The sequence below is a fragment of the Nematolebias whitei genome, chromosome 14 (assembly GCF_014905685.2).
Source record: "Nematolebias whitei isolate Nwh7 chromosome 14, NemWhi1, whole genome shotgun sequence".
In the NCBI taxonomy this organism is placed as follows: Eukaryota; Metazoa; Chordata; class Actinopteri; order Cyprinodontiformes; family Rivulidae; genus Nematolebias; species Nematolebias whitei.
The window spans coordinates 30,036,751-30,056,507 of record NC_056511.1 but is presented as its reverse complement, the minus strand read 5'-3'; the positions used below and the strand labels follow the sequence as shown (position 1 = coordinate 30,056,507).

At 39.5% G+C, this 19,757-nt stretch overlaps 2 protein-coding genes across 2 annotated transcripts in view; one reads left to right on the top strand and one right to left on the bottom strand.

Annotated features, from left to right (window-relative positions):
* Window positions 1-13,479, top strand: part of pigl (phosphatidylinositol glycan anchor biosynthesis, class L) — a 22,521-nt gene extending 9,042 nt beyond the window's left edge. The window contains exons 3-7 of the mRNA XM_037688033.1: window positions 1,741-1,831; window positions 10,029-10,096; window positions 11,072-11,103; window positions 12,413-12,546; window positions 13,284-13,479. Of these exons, the coding sequence (XP_037543961.1) occupies window positions 1,741-1,831; window positions 10,029-10,096; window positions 11,072-11,103; window positions 12,413-12,546; window positions 13,284-13,412 (454 nt within the window). The 3' untranslated portion in view covers window positions 13,413-13,479. The remainder of the gene's footprint in view (window positions 1-1,740; window positions 1,832-10,028; window positions 10,097-11,071; window positions 11,104-12,412; window positions 12,547-13,283) is intronic.
* On the bottom strand, window positions 13,277-18,486 carry cenpv (centromere protein V). Its single transcript, XM_037688034.1, has 5 exons — window positions 18,427-18,486; window positions 18,254-18,346; window positions 18,086-18,155; window positions 14,105-14,219; window positions 13,277-13,785 (listed from the first exon to the last, which is right to left on the bottom strand). Exons 2-5 carry the CDS (start codon window positions 18,343-18,345, stop codon window positions 13,640-13,642), a joined length of 423 nt encoding a protein of 140 aa, XP_037543962.1. The 5' UTR covers window position 18,346; window positions 18,427-18,486; the 3' UTR covers window positions 13,277-13,639.
* Between the last annotated feature and the right edge of the window lie 1,271 nt (window positions 18,487-19,757).

Genomic DNA, 19,757 nt, shown 5'->3' with positions numbered 1-19,757 from the left:
GGTTTTGAGTAATGAACAAGGCTGGGAGTTTTTAAAAGCCTCAGGAATCTTTTGCAGGTGTTTAGAGTTACGTCGTTGATTCAGATGGTTAGGTTAATAGCTTGTTTAGAGAACCTTTTCATGATATGCTAATTTTTTGAGACAGGCATTTTGGGTTTTCATGAGCTGTATGCCATAATCATCAGTATTAAAACAATTAAAGACCTGAAATATTTCAGTTGGTGTGCAATGAATCTGAAATATATGAAAGTTTCATTTTTATCATTACATTATGGAAAATAATGACCTTTATCACAATATGCTAATTTTTTGAGAAGGACCTGTATTCAGAGATCCCTTTCTGAAAGTTTGATTAACCTCCCAAGGTCAGAGTTTTTGTTTGTTATGCATTTGTAATTTCCCCAGTTTGGGATTAGTATCTCATACACAGAAAAGTATTGCTTTTGAACAATTAGTAACCAGTAGTTAAAATATGTATTTTATAGTTTAAAGCATTAAAATTTATTACCTAGTCTTCCTGAAACAGTCCAAAAGGTCTAAAATGATTAACACATAATCATATAAAACAAGGATTTAGGTTTTAAACCATCCAGTGGTTCATGAGATATTTTGATAACCAACAGGGTTGACTCCAACAGTTAATGTTAAAGTTTTAAGGAAATATCTCATGCAATGAGTAGCACTATCACAGTAGTACCATCACACCAAATCTGAGCACACTATCTGCAAAACTGTCTGGATTATAGTCATGTTTGTGTTTTCTAAGGTTAGTTGGCTGTGGTGGCCATCTTGAATTGGATTGGTTCAAAAAAATGTCAGTGATGGATTTATATTCAATGATTATTTCCTTTAAGTTTTTATTAAATCTGAGCAGGGGTTCTTTAGATATTTTGTTAACAGAAAGACAGTGTTGTCTCTTAAATGGCAAGATAAAAATATTAAATTTTTAATCTATTTTGAGAGTATGCTTTATGGTTGAGTCTCAGCTAAAACGCAGCCAAATTTTAGGTTAATATCTATAAAAAATAATTGAGTTGTAGCCATTCTTGTGTTTTTAAAGTCAGTTGGCCGTGGCAACCATTTTGGATTGGATTGACTCCAAAAATTAATCAACCGTATATACAAATCCAATCACTCCATTTTTTTATTTTTTTTTTGAGAAGTTCATTCAAATCCATCAAGCGACTCATAACATATTTTGCTAACAGATAAACACAAAGAAACTTTTATTGCCTGCCTTCACCTTTTGGCATCATGACTGTTCTGGTGAGATTACAAACATCCATCCATCCATTTTCTTTACCCGTTTATTCCATTTTGGGTCACGGGGGTCGCTGGTGCCCATGTCCAGCAATCACTGTGCGAGGGGCGGGGTACACCCTGGACGGGTCGCAAGTCCATCACAGGGCCACATAGAGACAAACGAGACAAACAAACATTCACTCTCTCACTCACACCTAGGGACAATTTAGAGTTACCAATCAGCCTAACATGCATGTTTTTGGTCTGTGGGAGGAAACCGGAGTACCCGGAGAAAACCCACGCATGCACGGAGAGAACATGCAAACTCCACCCAGAAAGGCCCCTGGACCGGGGTTTGAACCAGGGACCTGCTCGCTGAGAGGCAGCAGCTCTACCAGTTACGCCACCGTGCTGCCCAGATTACAAACAAAGATATGATAAACAACTTGTACCTTTAAAAAAAAAATCAATGTCTTAAGCCTCTTCTTCCCCCCCCAGAAACCTTCCGGATGATCCCACAGCAGAATGGAGCGTCTCATTAATCTCCTCCGCAGTAGTCCAGTACATCTCAGCTCACTCCATCAACATGGTATGTTCCAACACCAGTTCTGCCACTTCCTGTTTGTTATTAACACAGTTTCCCATCTGCTCTGTGGGAGAAACCAGTTCATTGTTTTGTGTCGGCCATTCCAGTTCATCGTCCCGTTTTCACTGTGGTCTGTGTAATAATCCCTTTCATCTGATATCTCTTGAAGTCCACCCCTGGCTGCATTTTTAGCCTCCTGGCCACCAGAGGAAATGGTCTCTGCTGCAGCAGAACAATTTAATCCAGTTTTGCTGTTTACACTCAGATTCTTATCATCTGCTGTGCAGTTCTGAATGATTAGCTAATGGAAATGGGATAAATTTAGACCCAAACTATTTTTTTTATCTGGTCTAGTTCAGCAACGGCTAAAAGAGCAATAAAGCACAGAGGCAAGGGTCAAATATAGTCTTTATGGTAAGTGTTTGATACTCTTGTTATTGTTAAAGACGACAAACAAACAAATCTTCTCCACCCATCCTGTCAGCTGCTAAAAATATTTCTAATCCAAAAGAAGGCCTGAAATGTGTTCCTCAGAAATAACCATCTGTTAGGCAGGAAATGACACAGAAACACAAGATAAGTTCAGGTTTTGTGTCTGAAAGTAATAATATTGCTTCGTTAGCCTGCCTTGTGCTATCGCCCACCACCAAAAGTGCTTGTGTCTTCATCAACATCAACAAGTTGGCCACAACAGCCAAACAAAAACAACTTTAACAGTGTGCAGATAATAACTTTGACTGGTTTTACTCCAAGTGCTAATAAATTACTGTATTTTTCAGTCTATAGGTAAATGGTAAATGGACTGTACTTATATAGCGCCTTTCTATCTTATCAAGATACTCAAAGCTCTTTACACTACAATTTGTGCCCTCATTTACCCATTCATACAGCACTCTACTAGAACTCTACAAGGCTGATTGAACAAATCATTCTAAAGAGACTAATCAGTGATAAGTCACAGTTTTTTTTACATAATTTGCAAGCCCTGCAATTTATAGGTCGAAGTGACATATTTGTTTTTTTTTTCCCATATTTATAAACCAATTTTTGGCTGAGATATGACCGTATTCTGACTGAAAAAAATTGAACACTACCATTTTCAGCCACTAGATGGCACTCTAGTAGTGAGGCGTGCCGTTGTATCATGTAATAGGTAAAAGTGAGTATTAATAACACAATCGGCTTGTCATAGCCTGCCACCGTCATCTGCCTGGAGCAACCGAATCAGCTTCATTTTGCTGCACTGCTCGCCCGCCCCGACGAAATGCAACTGATTTGACTGTCAAAATGCATTTATTAAGTAAAAGTTCAACTGAGACACACCTTTACTATAAAATCGAGCAAACAAATAATTGTTTTTAGGCAGGTGGTTATCTTGTTAAATTTTGAAGAAATGGACCGAATTGCCCTCTGCGCGTTTATGTTTCCGTGTATCTGCTTTTGAAAATGCAGCTGATTTGACCGTCAAAGTGCATTTATTAAGCAAAAGTTAGACTGAGACACACCTTTACTATAATTTCGAGCAAACAAATAATTGTTTTTAAGTCTTAATCTTGTTAAATTTCGAAGAAATGTAGCATTCCTACTTCCGCATATCGGCTTTTGAAATACAGCTAATTTGACCATCAAAGTGCATTTATTAAGGAAAAGTTAGACTGAGACATAACTTTACTATAATTTCGAGCAAACAAATAATTGTTTTTAGGTGTTAATCTGGTTAAATTCTTGTTAAAGTCCTCCCATGTATGCTCCCGCGGCTGCCATTTGGCAGCCAATCGATTTTTGGTACACCTGCCCACATTTATGGGTTCACCCCACATTTCCGGCTTGTCAACGGTGACGCATAATAGATGTGACGTATACGGCGAAGCAACGTATTTATGGATTTTTTCACTTTATTAGACATATTTGGACTGATGCGACTTATAGGGCATTGTGACGTGTACGGTGGAAAATACGGTATACAAGGCATTGCCATATGACATGAGATTGTGCATAACATTATTTTAAAGGTTTGACCAAAACATCTATAAGGGCATCATTTCTCAACATAAGATGAACTCATTATAAAAGGTGGCAGGCAATATGCATTCCTTTAATCCAGTCCTTCTCATATAGTGGGGCGCGCCCCCCCTGGGGGGGCCCGGAGCAATGCCAGGTGGGGCGTATGTGACCCCGAGGAACATTTTGCGGCAGGGAGTTTTTTTTTTTTTTTCTCCCTCTTTTTTTTTTTTGCACCATTCTCATTTTGTCAGGGTGCGTTCGACAACTGTTTGCTAAAATCCGGCAACTCTCAGTTTTAATAATAATAAAGTTATGAACAAATATGTCTGTCTTGTCGTTTGAGGAGCCATGATTGAACCGTGTCGCTTCCCTCTGCTGCTGAGCAGCTGGTGACGCTCGTCACCCGCAGCACACGTTAGTTACCTGCCCCAATTTCACTTTAACGTTTTTTTTTTTGTTTGTTTTGTTTTGTTTTGGCAAAGCACAATTTTGATGTTTTTTAATACAGAAGTAATGTTTAATAAATGTTAGGACTCGATTCTTTGCTAACAAAATATATTTTATGTCATTAAACAATTGTCAGGTTCTTCTCTTGTGAGCGCGTTCCACTGGACCCACCAACACAACCACACGCACACACACACACACGCACACACACAGGTTTGTTTTGCTATCTTTATGGGGCCTTTGCATTGACTTCCATTCATTTTTCATTCATTTCTATAGCCTAACCATGACCTTTATCCTTAACCTAACCATTACCAGTACATACCTAACCCTAAACCTAACACATCCTCAATTCACGCCTTAGTCCTAAACCTAGCCCCTAACCCACCAACGAGACTTCTTCTTATGGGGCCCGGGCTTTGGGCCCCATAAGGAGCAGTTGGTCCTCACAATGCAGTATAAGTTGGAAAAATGGGCCTCACAAAGTAGCATAAACAAGGACAAACACACACCGCTCGCTCTTGCGCTGGTTGCAACTTCTCTGCTGCTCTGAGGTCCAGGTCCAGCCAAGGCCGGATTAACCATATGGGCAACTGCCCAGGGACCCATGATCTCTAAAGCCTGGTATCCACAGGTCTGGTTCTTGTTGTAGCCTGTTGTGTCCGGTTCTAGTGGGACCTCTATTTTTGTGTCTCCACTTTGCCTATAGTTCCCGTTTAGTGGGCGGATTGTTCACCTCTAGTGGGCGGATTATTAATATCAGCTGGTGGCGGTAGTGCTACATTAAGCTCTTTTCTAAGCACCACTAACATGTATTAGAAGAAGAGCTGGAAAACAACACACAACCAAAATGGATGACCTCCGTGAACTTGGAGCAGAACCAGCCGCACAGCCCGTCCTGGTCGCTGTCCCGCAAGATGGAGAGCAGGGCCGAGGTGTCAGAGATGCTCTGATGGAGTACCTCATGAGCTGTAACTTATCCTAATTCCACCCCTTAATCTTTTTTTTTACCTCCCCAGCCTTCCTTAGATACAAGTGAACGTTAAAGTGTTGATTTGAAAATAAACATGGATTAATAATTATTCTTGTTTTTTTAATGTACAGACATGCCTTATTACCAGGTTCGTGTAAAAATGGCTAAACAAACACTGCCGCTGTGCTTCTATCACATATGCTGCGTTTTTTAGCGGCTGTAGTTTTAGAAAAACTGTATACTCCTTAATTTTTGTTTTTAACAAAGAACCAAAACCTGCAACAAGAACTTTATATTTGTTTATGCATATATACATTAATCTATTTTAATATTTATATATATATATATGTCTTCAGCCAGAGACGACTTCAGATCCCTTGTAAGACTGTCGCAAATTATCTTCATGATTGAAGTGCTGTTAAGCAATATTAAGTTAGTGCTCCTTTGTACCACAGTGAAAGTCGTGGAGAGAATTTTTGACCTTGGGTGAAAAAGATGCAGAAGCTGCTGGATCCACAAGATGGACATCATGGCCGAGGTGTTTGACATGCAATGACTGAAAACCTCCTGAATGAGGAGGATTGTAAACGTAGATTACACAAGTCCTACACCTTTTTAACTCCACTGCAATGTTCATTTACAACACATAGACATTCTGTATTATGGTTACGTTTTTCAGTACTCATTACAGATAAAACCAAAAAAAATACATAAATAAAAATACTGGACTTTATTTGTAACTGAAGATGTATCACTTCTCATCCGAGGCTCTTTCTCAATTGAATGAAACGAGGAGTGTGATTCAAGTTATAAAGCTGTGGTGTGCCGTAAGCTTGTATTATGGAGACTGGCGCATGCAGATCAATCTCCAGCAAGCTTACAGAACACCACAGCTTTATAACTTTAATCCCATATTCCTTTTTTCATTGAATTGTGAGTGCTCCTCGGATGATTAGCGAAACGTCTTCAGTTTTAAAAAAAGTCCTGTGGTTTTGTTTTTATCTGTTTTGGGGGGGATTTGCCGTGTCAAGGATAACTGAGAATCTTCACCAGCATTGTTACAGGTAAAAAAACAATTACTTCACTTATCCTACACTATTGACGTAAAAAAACACTGTAAGCACTTCACTTTTGATGATCAGATGGAAGCTCAAGACTTGAAAATGTTTCTTTTACTAGAAATAAAGACCTGTACAAAAAAACCAATTATACACTAATTATATATGCAAACTTAACAAGCTACGTTTGGCTATTTGTGGGCTTACCTTGCAGGAACTACATTTCTATAGATCAACTATGATCTACTCTAAATATTTTTAAACATGTCTGTTTGCCATGGAACGGACAATGGATTCCAGCACCCCAAGGAGTGCCTGACTGAAAGCAGCACTCTGTTCAGCCTCCTGCCTTCGCTGTGCTGCTTCCTCTCTGCGAAGATCTGCTTCCTCTCTCCTCAAGGCCATCTCCTCCCTCCTAATTGCCTTCTCCTGCTTCCTCGCTGCTGCAGCTTCTTCTTGCCTTGCCTTGTTGGCATCCTCACAAATAAAATGGAAGTGTTTCTCTCTCTGCTTCCGGTTCATCTCCTCTTGTTCTGTATGCACAGAAACAAAGCTCTCTGCTGCACTTGTTGATCTGCGCTTTCTATTGCCTAGGAATAACACACAAGAAAATGGCTGTTAGATGATCAAGTACAGGTAGAGTTTTTAAATAAATTATTTACATTAAAGTTCCTGCTAATTTCAAAAGGTGTTTGTTCACAAGATCAGAAATGATTCTGTTCATAAAGCAGTCTAGTACTTTAATGATAGTAAGCAGGTGGGCATAAATAAACTACATGTAGTCATTTACAACGGTTTGTGCTAATTTAGAAAAAGAACAGAGCATCGTTAATCTGAACAAAAATCACTACACCCTGTATAATTTCAATAATAAACTTCATAAATGAAAGTTTAAGTAATAAATGAATAACTAAATTTAACAACAAAAAAATTTAACATTTATCCATTACAACTGAATAAACAAGTAGTTTGAATACATGCAAGGTGTTTTACAACAAAAACAAAACAACATTCATATCGACATGATCAATGTGATGTTAAACACGATTGTTGCTTCTTCTTACCTAGTAACGGGTGCTGTTTGGTGCCGCTCTGCTGCGTGTTGCCCGGTGGTGTGGATGTACTCGGAGCTGGTGTGGTCCGGAAGGGTCAGAAGCGGGGAGGATTGGACAGTCAAAAGCAGAATCTGGCGAACCTTCATGTTCAGTGGGACTTTCTGCATCAAAATAAGAGTGGAAAAACAGCAACAGAGTACAGTTAGCAATGATGCTAACTAATAACGACGTAACCGAGTCAGCCTCGTTTGTTCAGAGTACTTTCAGAAAACGCAAAGAAACGGTTGCATGAGGAAAAGGAAATATGCTTAAAGTAAATAAAATACACTCACCATCAGCTATTAGTTTTTTAAGCTTTCCTCTTTGCTTTGGTGTGCGATGGAAGCCCTGCACCGCCATCTGCGCAGACACCTCTTGAAAAATCTTTTCATTTCGTTTCGTTCCATCTAGCTCGCGCTGCACTTGTTCATCGGCCAGCAAACAGAGAAATGCCTGAACTTCAGCATTCGACCACGGTTGTGCCATGATTATTTGTTTTACCTTATAAAATATTCCAAAATAAGCTCCTCCGATTTCTTGTTGTCTGTTATGCGGGTGAAAAAGAAAATGGTGGATTGTGATTTCCGGTGGAAGACTGAATCTCCGCCCTCCACCAATGAATACGCCCCCTGACCAATCAGTGACCTACAGTGCGCTGATGTCACATCTAGACCCTACAAGAACCAGACCTGGGACCTCAGAGATTTAGGTCCCAAAAATGGGGTGGGTTCCGCCACTAGAGGCATTGTTGATAAAACATGCAATCGGCCACAACTAGTTACATAGGAGTACCAAAAAGCCCCGTGGATAAGGGGCTTAAGGGTCCCAGGGCTGTGAGGGCACAAGCAGAATATCTGGTTATCTCCTGCTTTACTTGGAGCGCTGCGCTGCACAGAAACTGCTGCGCCTCCGCTGCATTTGTGTAGCCCCGCCTCCTCCCAGCAGCTGCTGTAGCTCTCGTTTTTTTTTTTTTTGTTTGTTTGTTTTTTCAATCGGATCCTCGACGGTGCGACCTGTCAATCAATTCAGAAGGCGTGTCAGTAACTGACCAATCGACGACCTCAATTTGTCCCGAAGGTAAACGCCCCTTACCTGCTGACAAGCTCGTCTGTTTTTTTTTCTTGAGAAACGTTGTTTTAAATTAAAACAATAAGTTTGTATCTGTTGTGAGATGATTTTAGCAGTTTTGCAGACTTTTGATCTACTTAATGAAGAATATTATGACTTCAAATTGTTCATTAAAAAGGAAGGATGGATTATTATCTCTCCTCTTACTACAGTGAACGTGGTACTTTGCTATAAGTACAACTATATTAATGGCATCAGAGAAAGCTGAGCTTAAGTTATCTACATAAAGTAAAATGGAATCAGCATCAAAAGAAAGAATGTTAAGTTTGAGATTAATCCAGTTTCTGATGTTTGACCAAACACTTTGTATTGACATGAAAAAAACATATTCGAGGGATTCATCTTCTGATTTACAAAAGGCACAAAAATCAACATCAAATTTAAATATTCTTTGCAGAAACATGGCTACAGGATATATCTTATTTATTATTTTAAAATCATTCTCCTTCACTTTAGGAGATTTAGGTCATTTGACAAATTTAGAATGAGCAGATGTCATTATGGTTTTAGGATTTAAATTAGGAGGTTTCTTGAAGGAATATTTGTTATAATCAGTAAATCCTTTGTTGCAAACATTCACTGATAATCTTATTACATTTGAAGTCAACTAAGTTAAAGACATTTAATTTTGATTTGGGCATCAAATCGTCACCTTTGAATATATTTTTAATTCATTGAATCAGCTGTTGGTCAGGTTACTTCTTGTTGTGCCATTAGCTCTAAAATAGTTACTGAATCAAGTGTTTACTTCTATCCATCCGTGGGGGTAGCAGCCTAAGTAGAGAGGCCCAGACTTCCCTCTCCCCAGCCACTTGGACCAGCTCCTCCGGGGAAATCCCAAGGTGTTCCAAGTGTTTACTTATGTAGGTAAAACTAGATGTTAAACAAACATTAAAATACACCAGGATGCAGGAAATGGCATCTACTTTATTCAAAAAAATTTCTGGGGGAGGACCCCCGCCCCCCGCCCTATCTAAATAAAATATATTTCTATCTTTTTTAAATTTTATGTTGATATGGATGCAATGCTATGTAGAGGTGTACTTATAACAATTTTATAGACAAATTATACTATTTACAGTTGCGGCAGAGAGTTGGGGGGGGGGCTCGAAATGTTTACTTCTTCCTGGGGGCGCGTAACAGAAGTTAATTGAGAAGCACTGCTTTAATCTCAGCATAAATTCATTTTTCACAAGTTTCTTATAAATTATTAAGATCAGGGCATTACATTTAGTAAAAACAGAGTCATGGCAGAATCTACTGGAGCACCAGCGTGTGTTTTGTTCTCCCTTTGACCGGATTTTTGTTCCCGACTTGTTTCCTCCTCTGGTCTTAAAGTATTCACAGAGAAAAATTCTTTTAAATATTGTTGACTGAAAGATCTTCTCCAAATACTAACCCTACATTCTTCTTCTTCATAATTCTTTTATTTATTTATTTTGAGGCAGTGCAGTTCTTGGTTCTCGGCCATGATGTGAGAGTGTTTGTTGTTTCAGGTGCTGACGTTCGATGGAAGAGGAGTGAGTGGCCACGCCAATCACGTAGCCATCAATAAAGCTGTCAGGTGAAGAAAAGCTTTTCCATCAGTGTGACGTTTTGTTTTTTGATCTAACAACCTGGAGACGCCATCCTCAGAGAGACTCTGTGGCTGAATCATTGAAACCAGCCTGCTCCATAGCAGCAAAATACTTTCCAGGAAAATGCAGAAAAACTGGACTCAGGACAACAGCCATCTTCCAAATGCCTTTTTACTCACTCTCTCTCACACACACACACAGCATGTTTTTCAGAACTGCTCCGTTACATAGCTGAGAGGTCATCCAAACAGAGTCCTCTGAGGCTCTGGGCTCTGATCCCAGCGAGCAGCCGTAAATCCTGTCCCTGAAGTGCTGGGGGGTTGGGGGGGGGGGGGGCAGCTCCGTTTTGGAGAGGTCGCCCCGACGGCTTAAAGAGAGCTAGTTTAAAGAAATATTTGAGACGTGAACATAGTCCTAATGTACACTTGAATATCACTTAGGCTGCTAGCTGCTTTCTTTTATTCCTCAATGGTGAACAATGTTGTCCTTGTCTGTTAGAAAAATATCTTGTGAATTGTAATGTGACAAACAACTTTGTCATTGCTCAACTTAACCTGAATTTAAAACTCTGGCATGAGAGGCGGCGAGCATTGTGTGTTCAAGGAATCCCAGGCCTTTAATTTCTTCCTGGTTTGGCTTCCTGTTAGTCTGCGAGTCTCATTTGTTTACGTGAGTCTTCAAATCACATCTCATGATTCCCGCAAGGCTGGAGGGGGGGGGGGGGTGCTCGATTCTCTGCATCTCGGGGTTTGGATCTTTATTTTCATCAACATATTGGTACATATCGACATAGTGTTTGGAAAACTTGAACTTCCACTCACAGTAATTAATAAATCATAAAGAGATATTTGCACCAGCAGATTATAGTTAGAGATGTAAGAACAAAGTTGCTGTACTATATGTACTAAACAGTAAAAGTTAAGCAACACATTAACTATTCTACACTGTTTTTTCCATCACAGACATCTGGCTTCCACAGGAGGAGTGCCCAAAGGTAAGTTTGACAAAAACAACCCTTTTTTGTCTGATGAGTGAGTTATTTTAAATCCAAACCTTCCACAGCTATGAAGATTGCCTCATATTGGTTATTTTGTGAATCTTTAGCGCCCTCATCTGATCAAAAACATTTGATCTTCTACCTGAAGCATGAAGAAATTTGAATCATCAGCTTTAGTTAATACAACCCCGAGTCTGAATTGTGTCGATAAAAACAGAAGGCTATGATGTGGAAACCTCATGAACCCATATTTTATTTACTATAGAACATTGTAAACATATCAAATGTTTAAACTAAGAAATTGTAATTGTTTTAGTGAAAAAATCTGGTTATGTTGGATGTTATGACTAAAACACATCTCAAAATGTGTGGACATCCATCCATCCATTATCTTTTACCTGCTTCTTCCATTTTGAGTCAGAGGACTGAGTATAAAAAGAATGTTTTAGAGAGGCAGAGCCTCAGAAGTAAAGGTTGGCAGAGGTTCACCAGTCTGTGAAAAACTTTTTTTTAATAGTGGATCAGTAAAATGTTTCCAACAGAAAATTGGGCAGACTTTAAATATCCCATTAAATACATTTCATAATGTTGTCAAAAGAAATGAAGAATCTGTGAGCTCAGAGGGCGAGACTGAAAGGCTCAGGAACACTTCCACAAATACCAGTTAGTTCTACCAAGCTGAATGTAAACACCATCCAGAAATGCCACCATCTTCTGAGGCAAAGCTGATTTAAAATGGACTGAGGTGAAATGTCAAACTTTTCTGTGGTCGAATGAATCTTTTTTATTATTATTTGTAAACCATGAACACCATGTCCTCTGCACTAAAAAGAAGGACCATCTGTCTTATCAGCACACACTTAAAAAGTCGGCCTCTCTGATGGTATGAGGGTGTATTGGTACCTAATTTCTTAGTTAAAACATTTATGTTTACTATGTTTAATGGTTTGAAAATCACACTGTGTGCATTTATTTATTTATTATTTACTTGTTTGCATTCCATACATCATTCCAACTTCATCAGAGTTGGGGTTGTGAGCCTTTGTAAATGTCAGTTTAGGTGTTTGTTAGTTTTAATGTCTTTTTTTCCTGGCAGTTATAAAACCAGTGTGAGTCCAGACCTAACCAACTTGTATGACTTCCATTTTTACTTCCATCTCCTGTAAAACGAAAAAGACTTCTTCTTACATAATAAAAATAATTCCTGTGCACTTTGTGTGGGAATTAGCTTAGTTAGCTGCCTACTGTCGCCATGTTCACTTGTCAAAATGACCTCCCGACGTGGTGTGTGTGTTTCTACCCTCAGACTGTGTGCTGCTCTCTCTGGTGACGGTCGGCCTTTTCAGGAAGTTCATCTCCTTCCTGGAGATTCCCCTCAGCTGTCTTCTGCCCTCACGTCTCTGCTGTGTTGTCGGCTCACGGGGCTACAAACAGGCCAGAGTAAGGCTCAGTGTGTTCAGCTTTACTGACAAGACACATCGTCTACTTTTACACAGTTACATTACACTTTATACACTAAACTTTTCAAGGGTGAAGAGCAGGGAATTTAAATAAAGTCCAACAGAGATAATGTGAGTTAGGTTCTGACTTTGTGTCACTGCAAGTTTATTTATAAGGCACATTTAAAACATCATTTCAATAAAAACGAATCATATTATTAAATGTCTTTTAAAGAAACTAGAAAGGGAAACTAAAAGAGACAGTTTCACTTTAAAACAAAAACAAACTCAATAGAATTTCATGTGAAGCTGTGATTATATGAAAACTAATGGGTTTTCGGTTCAGGCCCACAGAACTGAACGTCCTCAGCTTCTGGGTTTGATTTGTGGAACATTCATGATCTTCTAGACCTGAGTAGTCTTCCTGAAGTATGATGTGAAAAAGTTATTTTAAATAAACTGGGGTTAGCTCATGTAGAGCTTTGAAAACTACCAGTAAAATCTTGAAATCAATCATGTAACAAACAGGAAGCCAAAGAAGGAACGGCTTATTTTAGTGTACAAATAAAGAATTGCTGTAGTCCAGACAAAAGATGATCAAAACATGAACACTTTGCTGATGTTTTACATAAAACATTGTCTACAGGAAGTGAAAACACCCAGAAGGAATCAAGTTTTTCCAAATAACTGTCTGACATCTTCACGTCATGTTCTGAGTTATGTCTCTTTCTTTGCTAGGCCGCCATGATGCGTCATCGCTCACAGCTTTTATGGTTTCGGTACCTCTACATCGCCTTCTCCCGGTACATGTTCATCAACACGTTCCAAGAGATTCCACAAGAGCTGAAGAATCTGAAGTTCTACTAAAAGTTTGCTGAACTTTCAGCCTGCTTTTTATATTTCTGTGAATATTTTCAAAGGCACTTTTATCAAAGCTGACACTGATTTTATTTTTGGTACACTGAGTAAAAGTCTTTTTGTGACTTGTTTTAAGTCAGAGCTCTGTATAAAAACTATTTTTGATTGTTACTGTGTACATTTTTCTAAGGAAATGCTAATTAAAGAAAAGTTTGAGTAGTCGATCACAGTTGGTGTTATTTCTGCTGCATGTCCTCTCCAGGTTTAGACATGTCTCTGATGCTGTTGTGAGCCTTCATGCTTTCCTCCCACCGCTCCCCGTCGAATGTCTCCACCGTCACACTGCGCACAGAACCTGGATCCAGACAGTGAGGAGCAACACCTTCAGGGGGAAAAAATCAACCAGAGGAACAAAACATATTATTAATTTGCTTATTGACAGCAAAAAAAACATTTTCACATATTTTAGTGGCAGCTTGGTTTTGTGAGCACTAATGACAGAGGACAGGCCCAGCTTTGTGTTCTAACTCATCACAGAAGAGAAATAAAAACTAAACCGGTTCAGTTAATTTGCAGTAAGCACGTTAGAATTTGTTGGAACTAACTCAGCTGTGTTGCAAAACAAGTTTGCAGCATATGAGACCGGTGTAAATGTGTTCTAGCAGTGCTTGGGAGGTGGAAATGGGTGGGTGGGGTTGTACCGTATCCATCGGGGTTGGATCGTGGCATGTAGAAACTCTGAACTCCACAGGTTTTACAGAAGGTGTGTTTAGCCACATGAGTATTAAAGCTGTATGTAGTCAGGTTGTCCAAGCCCTGAGGAGACAAAGACAACCACTTTTTACTGTTAAATTTAAAAAGGGTAGCATTCCTTGAAGGAATGCATATCCCCTGCAGCCTTTCATTCCTGAGTTTTAGCCTAAAATCAGTTGAAGCCATTTTAAGTAATGTGATATTGTGAGATGTCACATTTAGACTAATTGTTGGGGTTCAGCTACTACCACACCAAATTTTAGCTCTACATCTATAATATTAATTGAGTTATAGCCATTTTTTGTGTTGGCTAATGTTGATTAGATGTAGTGGCCATCTTGAATTGGGTTGACTCCAAAGGTTAATTGTTATAAATGTTTATCTAAAGAGTGTTTTCTCAAAGTCCATCCATTGGTTCATGACTGGCTAACAGACAGATGGTGTTGATTCCCAAAAGTTCCATCCATTCATCATCTTTACCCGCTTCTTCCTTATCGAGTTGCGGGGGTCACTGCCATATCCAGCGGTCACTGCGAGAGGCGGGACACCCTGGACAGGTTTCCAGTCCATCACAGGGCATTCCCAATAGTTATTGGCAATAATGTATTTTAAACAAATATTGGTACTAACAAAATTGAATCAGGTCCTCTGGAAGGATTAAAAAATTAAAAACTTGTTGAAACTTGCTGAATCTGAAATTACAGAGTTTGAAGGAGAACAACCTAGGAACAAAGTTTCATCCTGCCTCAGCAATGCCAAACCACCACCTTCCAACATCAGTAGAGAGGAGAGGGATGCACTCACCACTCTTAGCAAGGACAAAAACATCATCATTCTCCCAGCAGACAAAGGAAGGTGCACAGTGATTTTGAACCAGAAAGACTATCATGAGAAAGTTATGACACTCCTTAGTGATTTAACCACTTATGAGCCACTGAAAAGAGATCCAGGAAGTGGCTACAAGAAGAAGTTGATACATTGCCTGAAAATGTTTGGAGCAGGACAAGGCTATTGACCGTATTCTGTACCACAGACTGTACCCAGGGGAGGCCACACCTAGTCTGTATGGTTTACCTAAAATCCACAAACAAGGTGTACCTTTAAGACCAATCATTAGCATGATTAACTCTGTCACTTACAATGTTTCCAAATATCTGGCGTCTGTACTCGTCCCTTTAGTTGGCAGCTCAGAACACCACATACAGAACACCATGGACTTTGTGGATAAGGTGAGGGATGTCATCATGGAGACTGATGAAACAATGGTCTCTTTTGATGTCACATCACTCTTTACGTGCATTCCTGTTGATGATGCAGTAGAGGTGGTCAGTTTAAGATTAAAATCAGACACCACTCTGAGCAGCAGGACCACGCTTTCCACAGAACAACTGTGTCAACTCTTGAAACTGTGCCTGCAGTCAACCTACTTCACATATGGGGAGCAATATTATAGGCAGAAACATGGGTGTGCTATGGGGTCTCCAGTTTCTCCTATTGTTGCCAACCTGTACATGGAGGAGGTAGAAAAGAGAGCCTTGACGTCCTTTTCAGGGACACCACCAAGTCATGGGTTAAGGTATGTTGACAACACCTGGGTTAAAATTAAATCACAGGAAGTCCAACATTTTACTGACCACATCAACTCTGTGGATAAATACATCAAGTTCACACGAGAAGATGTAAAAAAATGGCAAGTTCTTACTTCCTCCAGTTATTTAACAGTCAACAATGGTGTACCACAAGGCTCAGTCTTAGGACCCACCCTCTTTACAATCTACATACATAATGTAGGTAAAAACATCCCTAATGCATCCATACATTTCTATGCTGATGACACAGTTGTTTATTGTCGAGCTAAAACTGTTGCTAAGGCTTTCCAGCTTTTGAAATCTGCATTCAACTACATGCAGACAGATTTGTTCCGCCTCAAACTTGTCCTAAATGCCGACAAAACCAAATGGATGCTTTTTTCAAATAGGAAGTTGGTCCCAGCAGTTCTTCCTCTGATTTTATCCTCAAATGGTGTCCCGATTGAGTTTGTTGATTCCTATAAATATTTGGGTATCTTGGTCGACTCGCATCTCTCTTTTACGCTTCACGTGGAAAACTTGGTAAAGAAACTGAAAGTTAAACTGGGTTTCTTTTTCAGAAGCAGATCCTGTCTATCTGAATGCTAGGAAACACCTTGTATCCGTGACTTTCCTTCCCTCCATTGATTACGGTGACATTATTTACATGAACGCTCCTACAAGAACCCTGCAGATGTTGGATGCTGTCTATCATGGTGCACTAAGATTCATAACTGGCTGTGATTATCGTACCCACCACTGCACCCTGTATTCACTGGTTAACTGGACATCATTAACTTCACGCAGACTCTCCCACTGGTACATTTTCATCTTTAAATCACTTCTTGGTCTGCTGCCTTCATACATCTCCTCCTATATGTCTCTGCGTGAGTGCAGCTACAGCGTGCGCTCTCAGGACATTATTACCTGCAGTGTTCCCTCAATGAGGACCAAACTAGGCAAGAGCGCCTTTTCCTACTCTGCTCCTGTTTCCTGGAATACCTTACAAAAACATTTGAAGCTCTCGACCTTGACCTCTCTAAGTAGCTTTAAGAATCTGTTGGACTCCTGGCAGGAATCAATGCAGACATGTTCCTGTTTTTAGTTTTCTACATTCGCCTTAGAATCTAGCTGTTTTTTTGTTACCTTTTTCTTTTAGCCATCCTATTTGTTAAAAAAAAAAATGTAGTTAGTATGACTTTTTATAACTGTTTATTGATGTTGCTGTTGTCCATTGTTGTCATCATTCTTTGTTGAATCAGGTCTCTCTTGTAAATGAGTCCTCGAGGCTCAATGGGATTTACCTGTCTAAATAAAGGTTGAATGAAAAAAAAAGTGGGCTTTCTTGGACTGTGAGGTCTCAGTCTCTGATAGTGGACATTTGCAAACTGAGGTGTACCACAAACCCACCCACACAGACCAGTATTTGCAGTTTGACTCCCATCACCCTTTGGAGCACAAGTTAGGAGTCATCAGGACTCTGTACCACCGAGCAGACAGCGTTCCCACTAACTCAGGAGCCAGGCAGAAGGAGAAATCCCACACAAGACAGGCTCTAGAGCAATGTGGATATCCTAACTGGGCCTTCCTGAAAGCAGAGAAGAAACCCAAACAGAACTCCAGTCAGTCATCAGGTGAAAAGGAGGAACTCAGACCAGTGGTCATACTATATGTTGCGGAAGTAGAAGAGAAACTGAGACGTTTATTTTCTAAACACAATGTCCCAGTGGCTTTTAAACCCCAAAATACTTTGTACATTACGACAAAGGCTGGTTCATCCCAAAGATCCAGTCCTCCAGCACAAACAGTAATATTGTGTATGCTGTTCAGTGTCAGGAGGGCTGTGATCAGTCTTACATCGGGGAAACTAAACAACCACTGGCCAAAAGGATGGCCCAGCACAGAAGATCAACGTCATCAGGCCAGGACTCTGTGGTCTACACTCCTCACCATGCCAGCAGTCACTCATTCAGGGATGAAGATGTTCACATCCTTGATAGAGAGGAACAATGGTTTGAGAGAGGAGTAAAGGATCTTTGTGAAAAGAAATCGTCCATCATTAAACAGGGGTGGAGACCTCCGGGTTCAACTGTCCCCCTCTTACAATGCTGTGATTGCTAGTATCACTCAGCCTCCTGTGAATAGCAAGCAGTCATCAGTGTGCTAATGATCCATTGTTAGGCTGATGGTCCTCCTTGACCATGTGAGCCGCTGGTTTTGGATGTCAACAACAAACTGGTTGATCCACTCTGAGAAGGTGCTATTTATAAGACTGAGTTTATTGCAGCTCCTCGGACTGAAGAAGTCTTTTTTCTTTAACATTTCATTAAATAATAATGAATTTAAGGGTGAGTTTCTTACCTGTAAGAGTGTAAAGCGACTTTTTGGAACAATAAAATGATGGTTTTGTTTCTTGGTGCAAATGCTACAGCTAGGAAAACAAAACGAAGGTTTTTATTAATCATTGGCTTTTGAAATTAAACTTTTTTAAACAAAATGTTAAGATCCTGACATTTATGTCGTACATACTTGCAATGAAAAACATGAAGGTCGGGTGAGCTCCAGACTTCAAATCTCACAGCCCCACAGTGGCAGCCACCTGAATGTTTCACAAGCTCCATTCTGTAAACAAAATCAAACAGCAGCATAAATTACATACATCATTACATTACTGGATGTAGGTTTTCTGAAGGCCTTGGTACCTTTCGAGAAAGCTGAGTTGAAACTTGGGTGGCGTGTTTGTTGTAAAACCAGTTCTGTTGATGTGGAACTGGTCTCACCTGGAAAATTCCAGTAATCACGTCAAAGAAAAACTCAGTGAACCCAATCAAAGTCCATCACTGATAAGTGACACATTAACAATGACGTTTCAACTGGTTATATTTGCTGCTGAATTGATATTTTCAGCTGTGAACACTTTATATGATAATCAGCTCTGTTAGAGCTCAGTCTGTCAGCTAGAGCTATTTCCTGCTTGAGAAGCTGCTTCCCTGAAATATTTTGCGGTTTTATTCCCAGCAAGAGGCAGGGCATAGAGCAGCAGACTTGCACAAACACATTCTTTAGATGTGGATCAACCAGTTCTATGTTGAAAAGACGTGGCATGGTACATCACGAGTTTGGTGTCATATAACAATGAGCTGGACTCGTGAGGGAATACTCTGACCCAGATAGGACTTTCAAGGCTGGGTCATAGCTGCGACCCAAAAATAGAGACCAAGACTGTTCCATCAGTGTCCCTTCTTTCAGAGCTAAAAATGACCACTAGTTCAGTCTTTATTTTTATCGTGTTTCTTCAAATCCTGTTTTTTTCTACACTTTGCAACTCAGAAGCTCATGCTTCATTGTCACAATGAAGCATGTTAGCAAAAAGGTTATGAAAATCAATTAAAAAAATTAAATTACTGCATAGTATCTTTATTTGGCTTTAACTTATGAAATTTTTGCAAGTATTTAGAGTTCATATGATACCCCAAAATAAATAAACTACCGGTAATCATTTTATTACTGTATATATGTAAGCTATGGTTCTTGATGTTGAGTTAAAGAAGTAGGAAAAAAACTGTCAGATGTACTTTCTGGTCAATTTTAAGAGATAAAAATGTGCCTGTTAGGCCTATTTTATTTAATTATTTAAGAAAACAAAGTGTTCATAATTGTGTCCATGTGGGTTGATAATCAGTTTAATGTTGGGACTGTAGACTTGACAGTCTATATATAGTACATCATGATAAAGTAGGGGTGAGCAACTTTTTTTTCCCAGAAGTAAGTAAGTAAGTAAGTAAACTTTATTTATATAGCACTTATCATAGATACAATCACAAAGTGCTGTACAACAATAAAAAATAAAAGCTTAAAATGAAATAAAATAATAACAACTCATTAATAAAAACAGTAAAAACAGCTGAAAAAAAACAGTAAAACATTTAACTAAAAGCTTGACGAAATAAAAATGTCTTAAGCTGCGTTTTAAAAGAATCAACAGAGTCGTTCACACGGAGAGACAGGGGCAGGGCATTCCACAGGCGGGGGG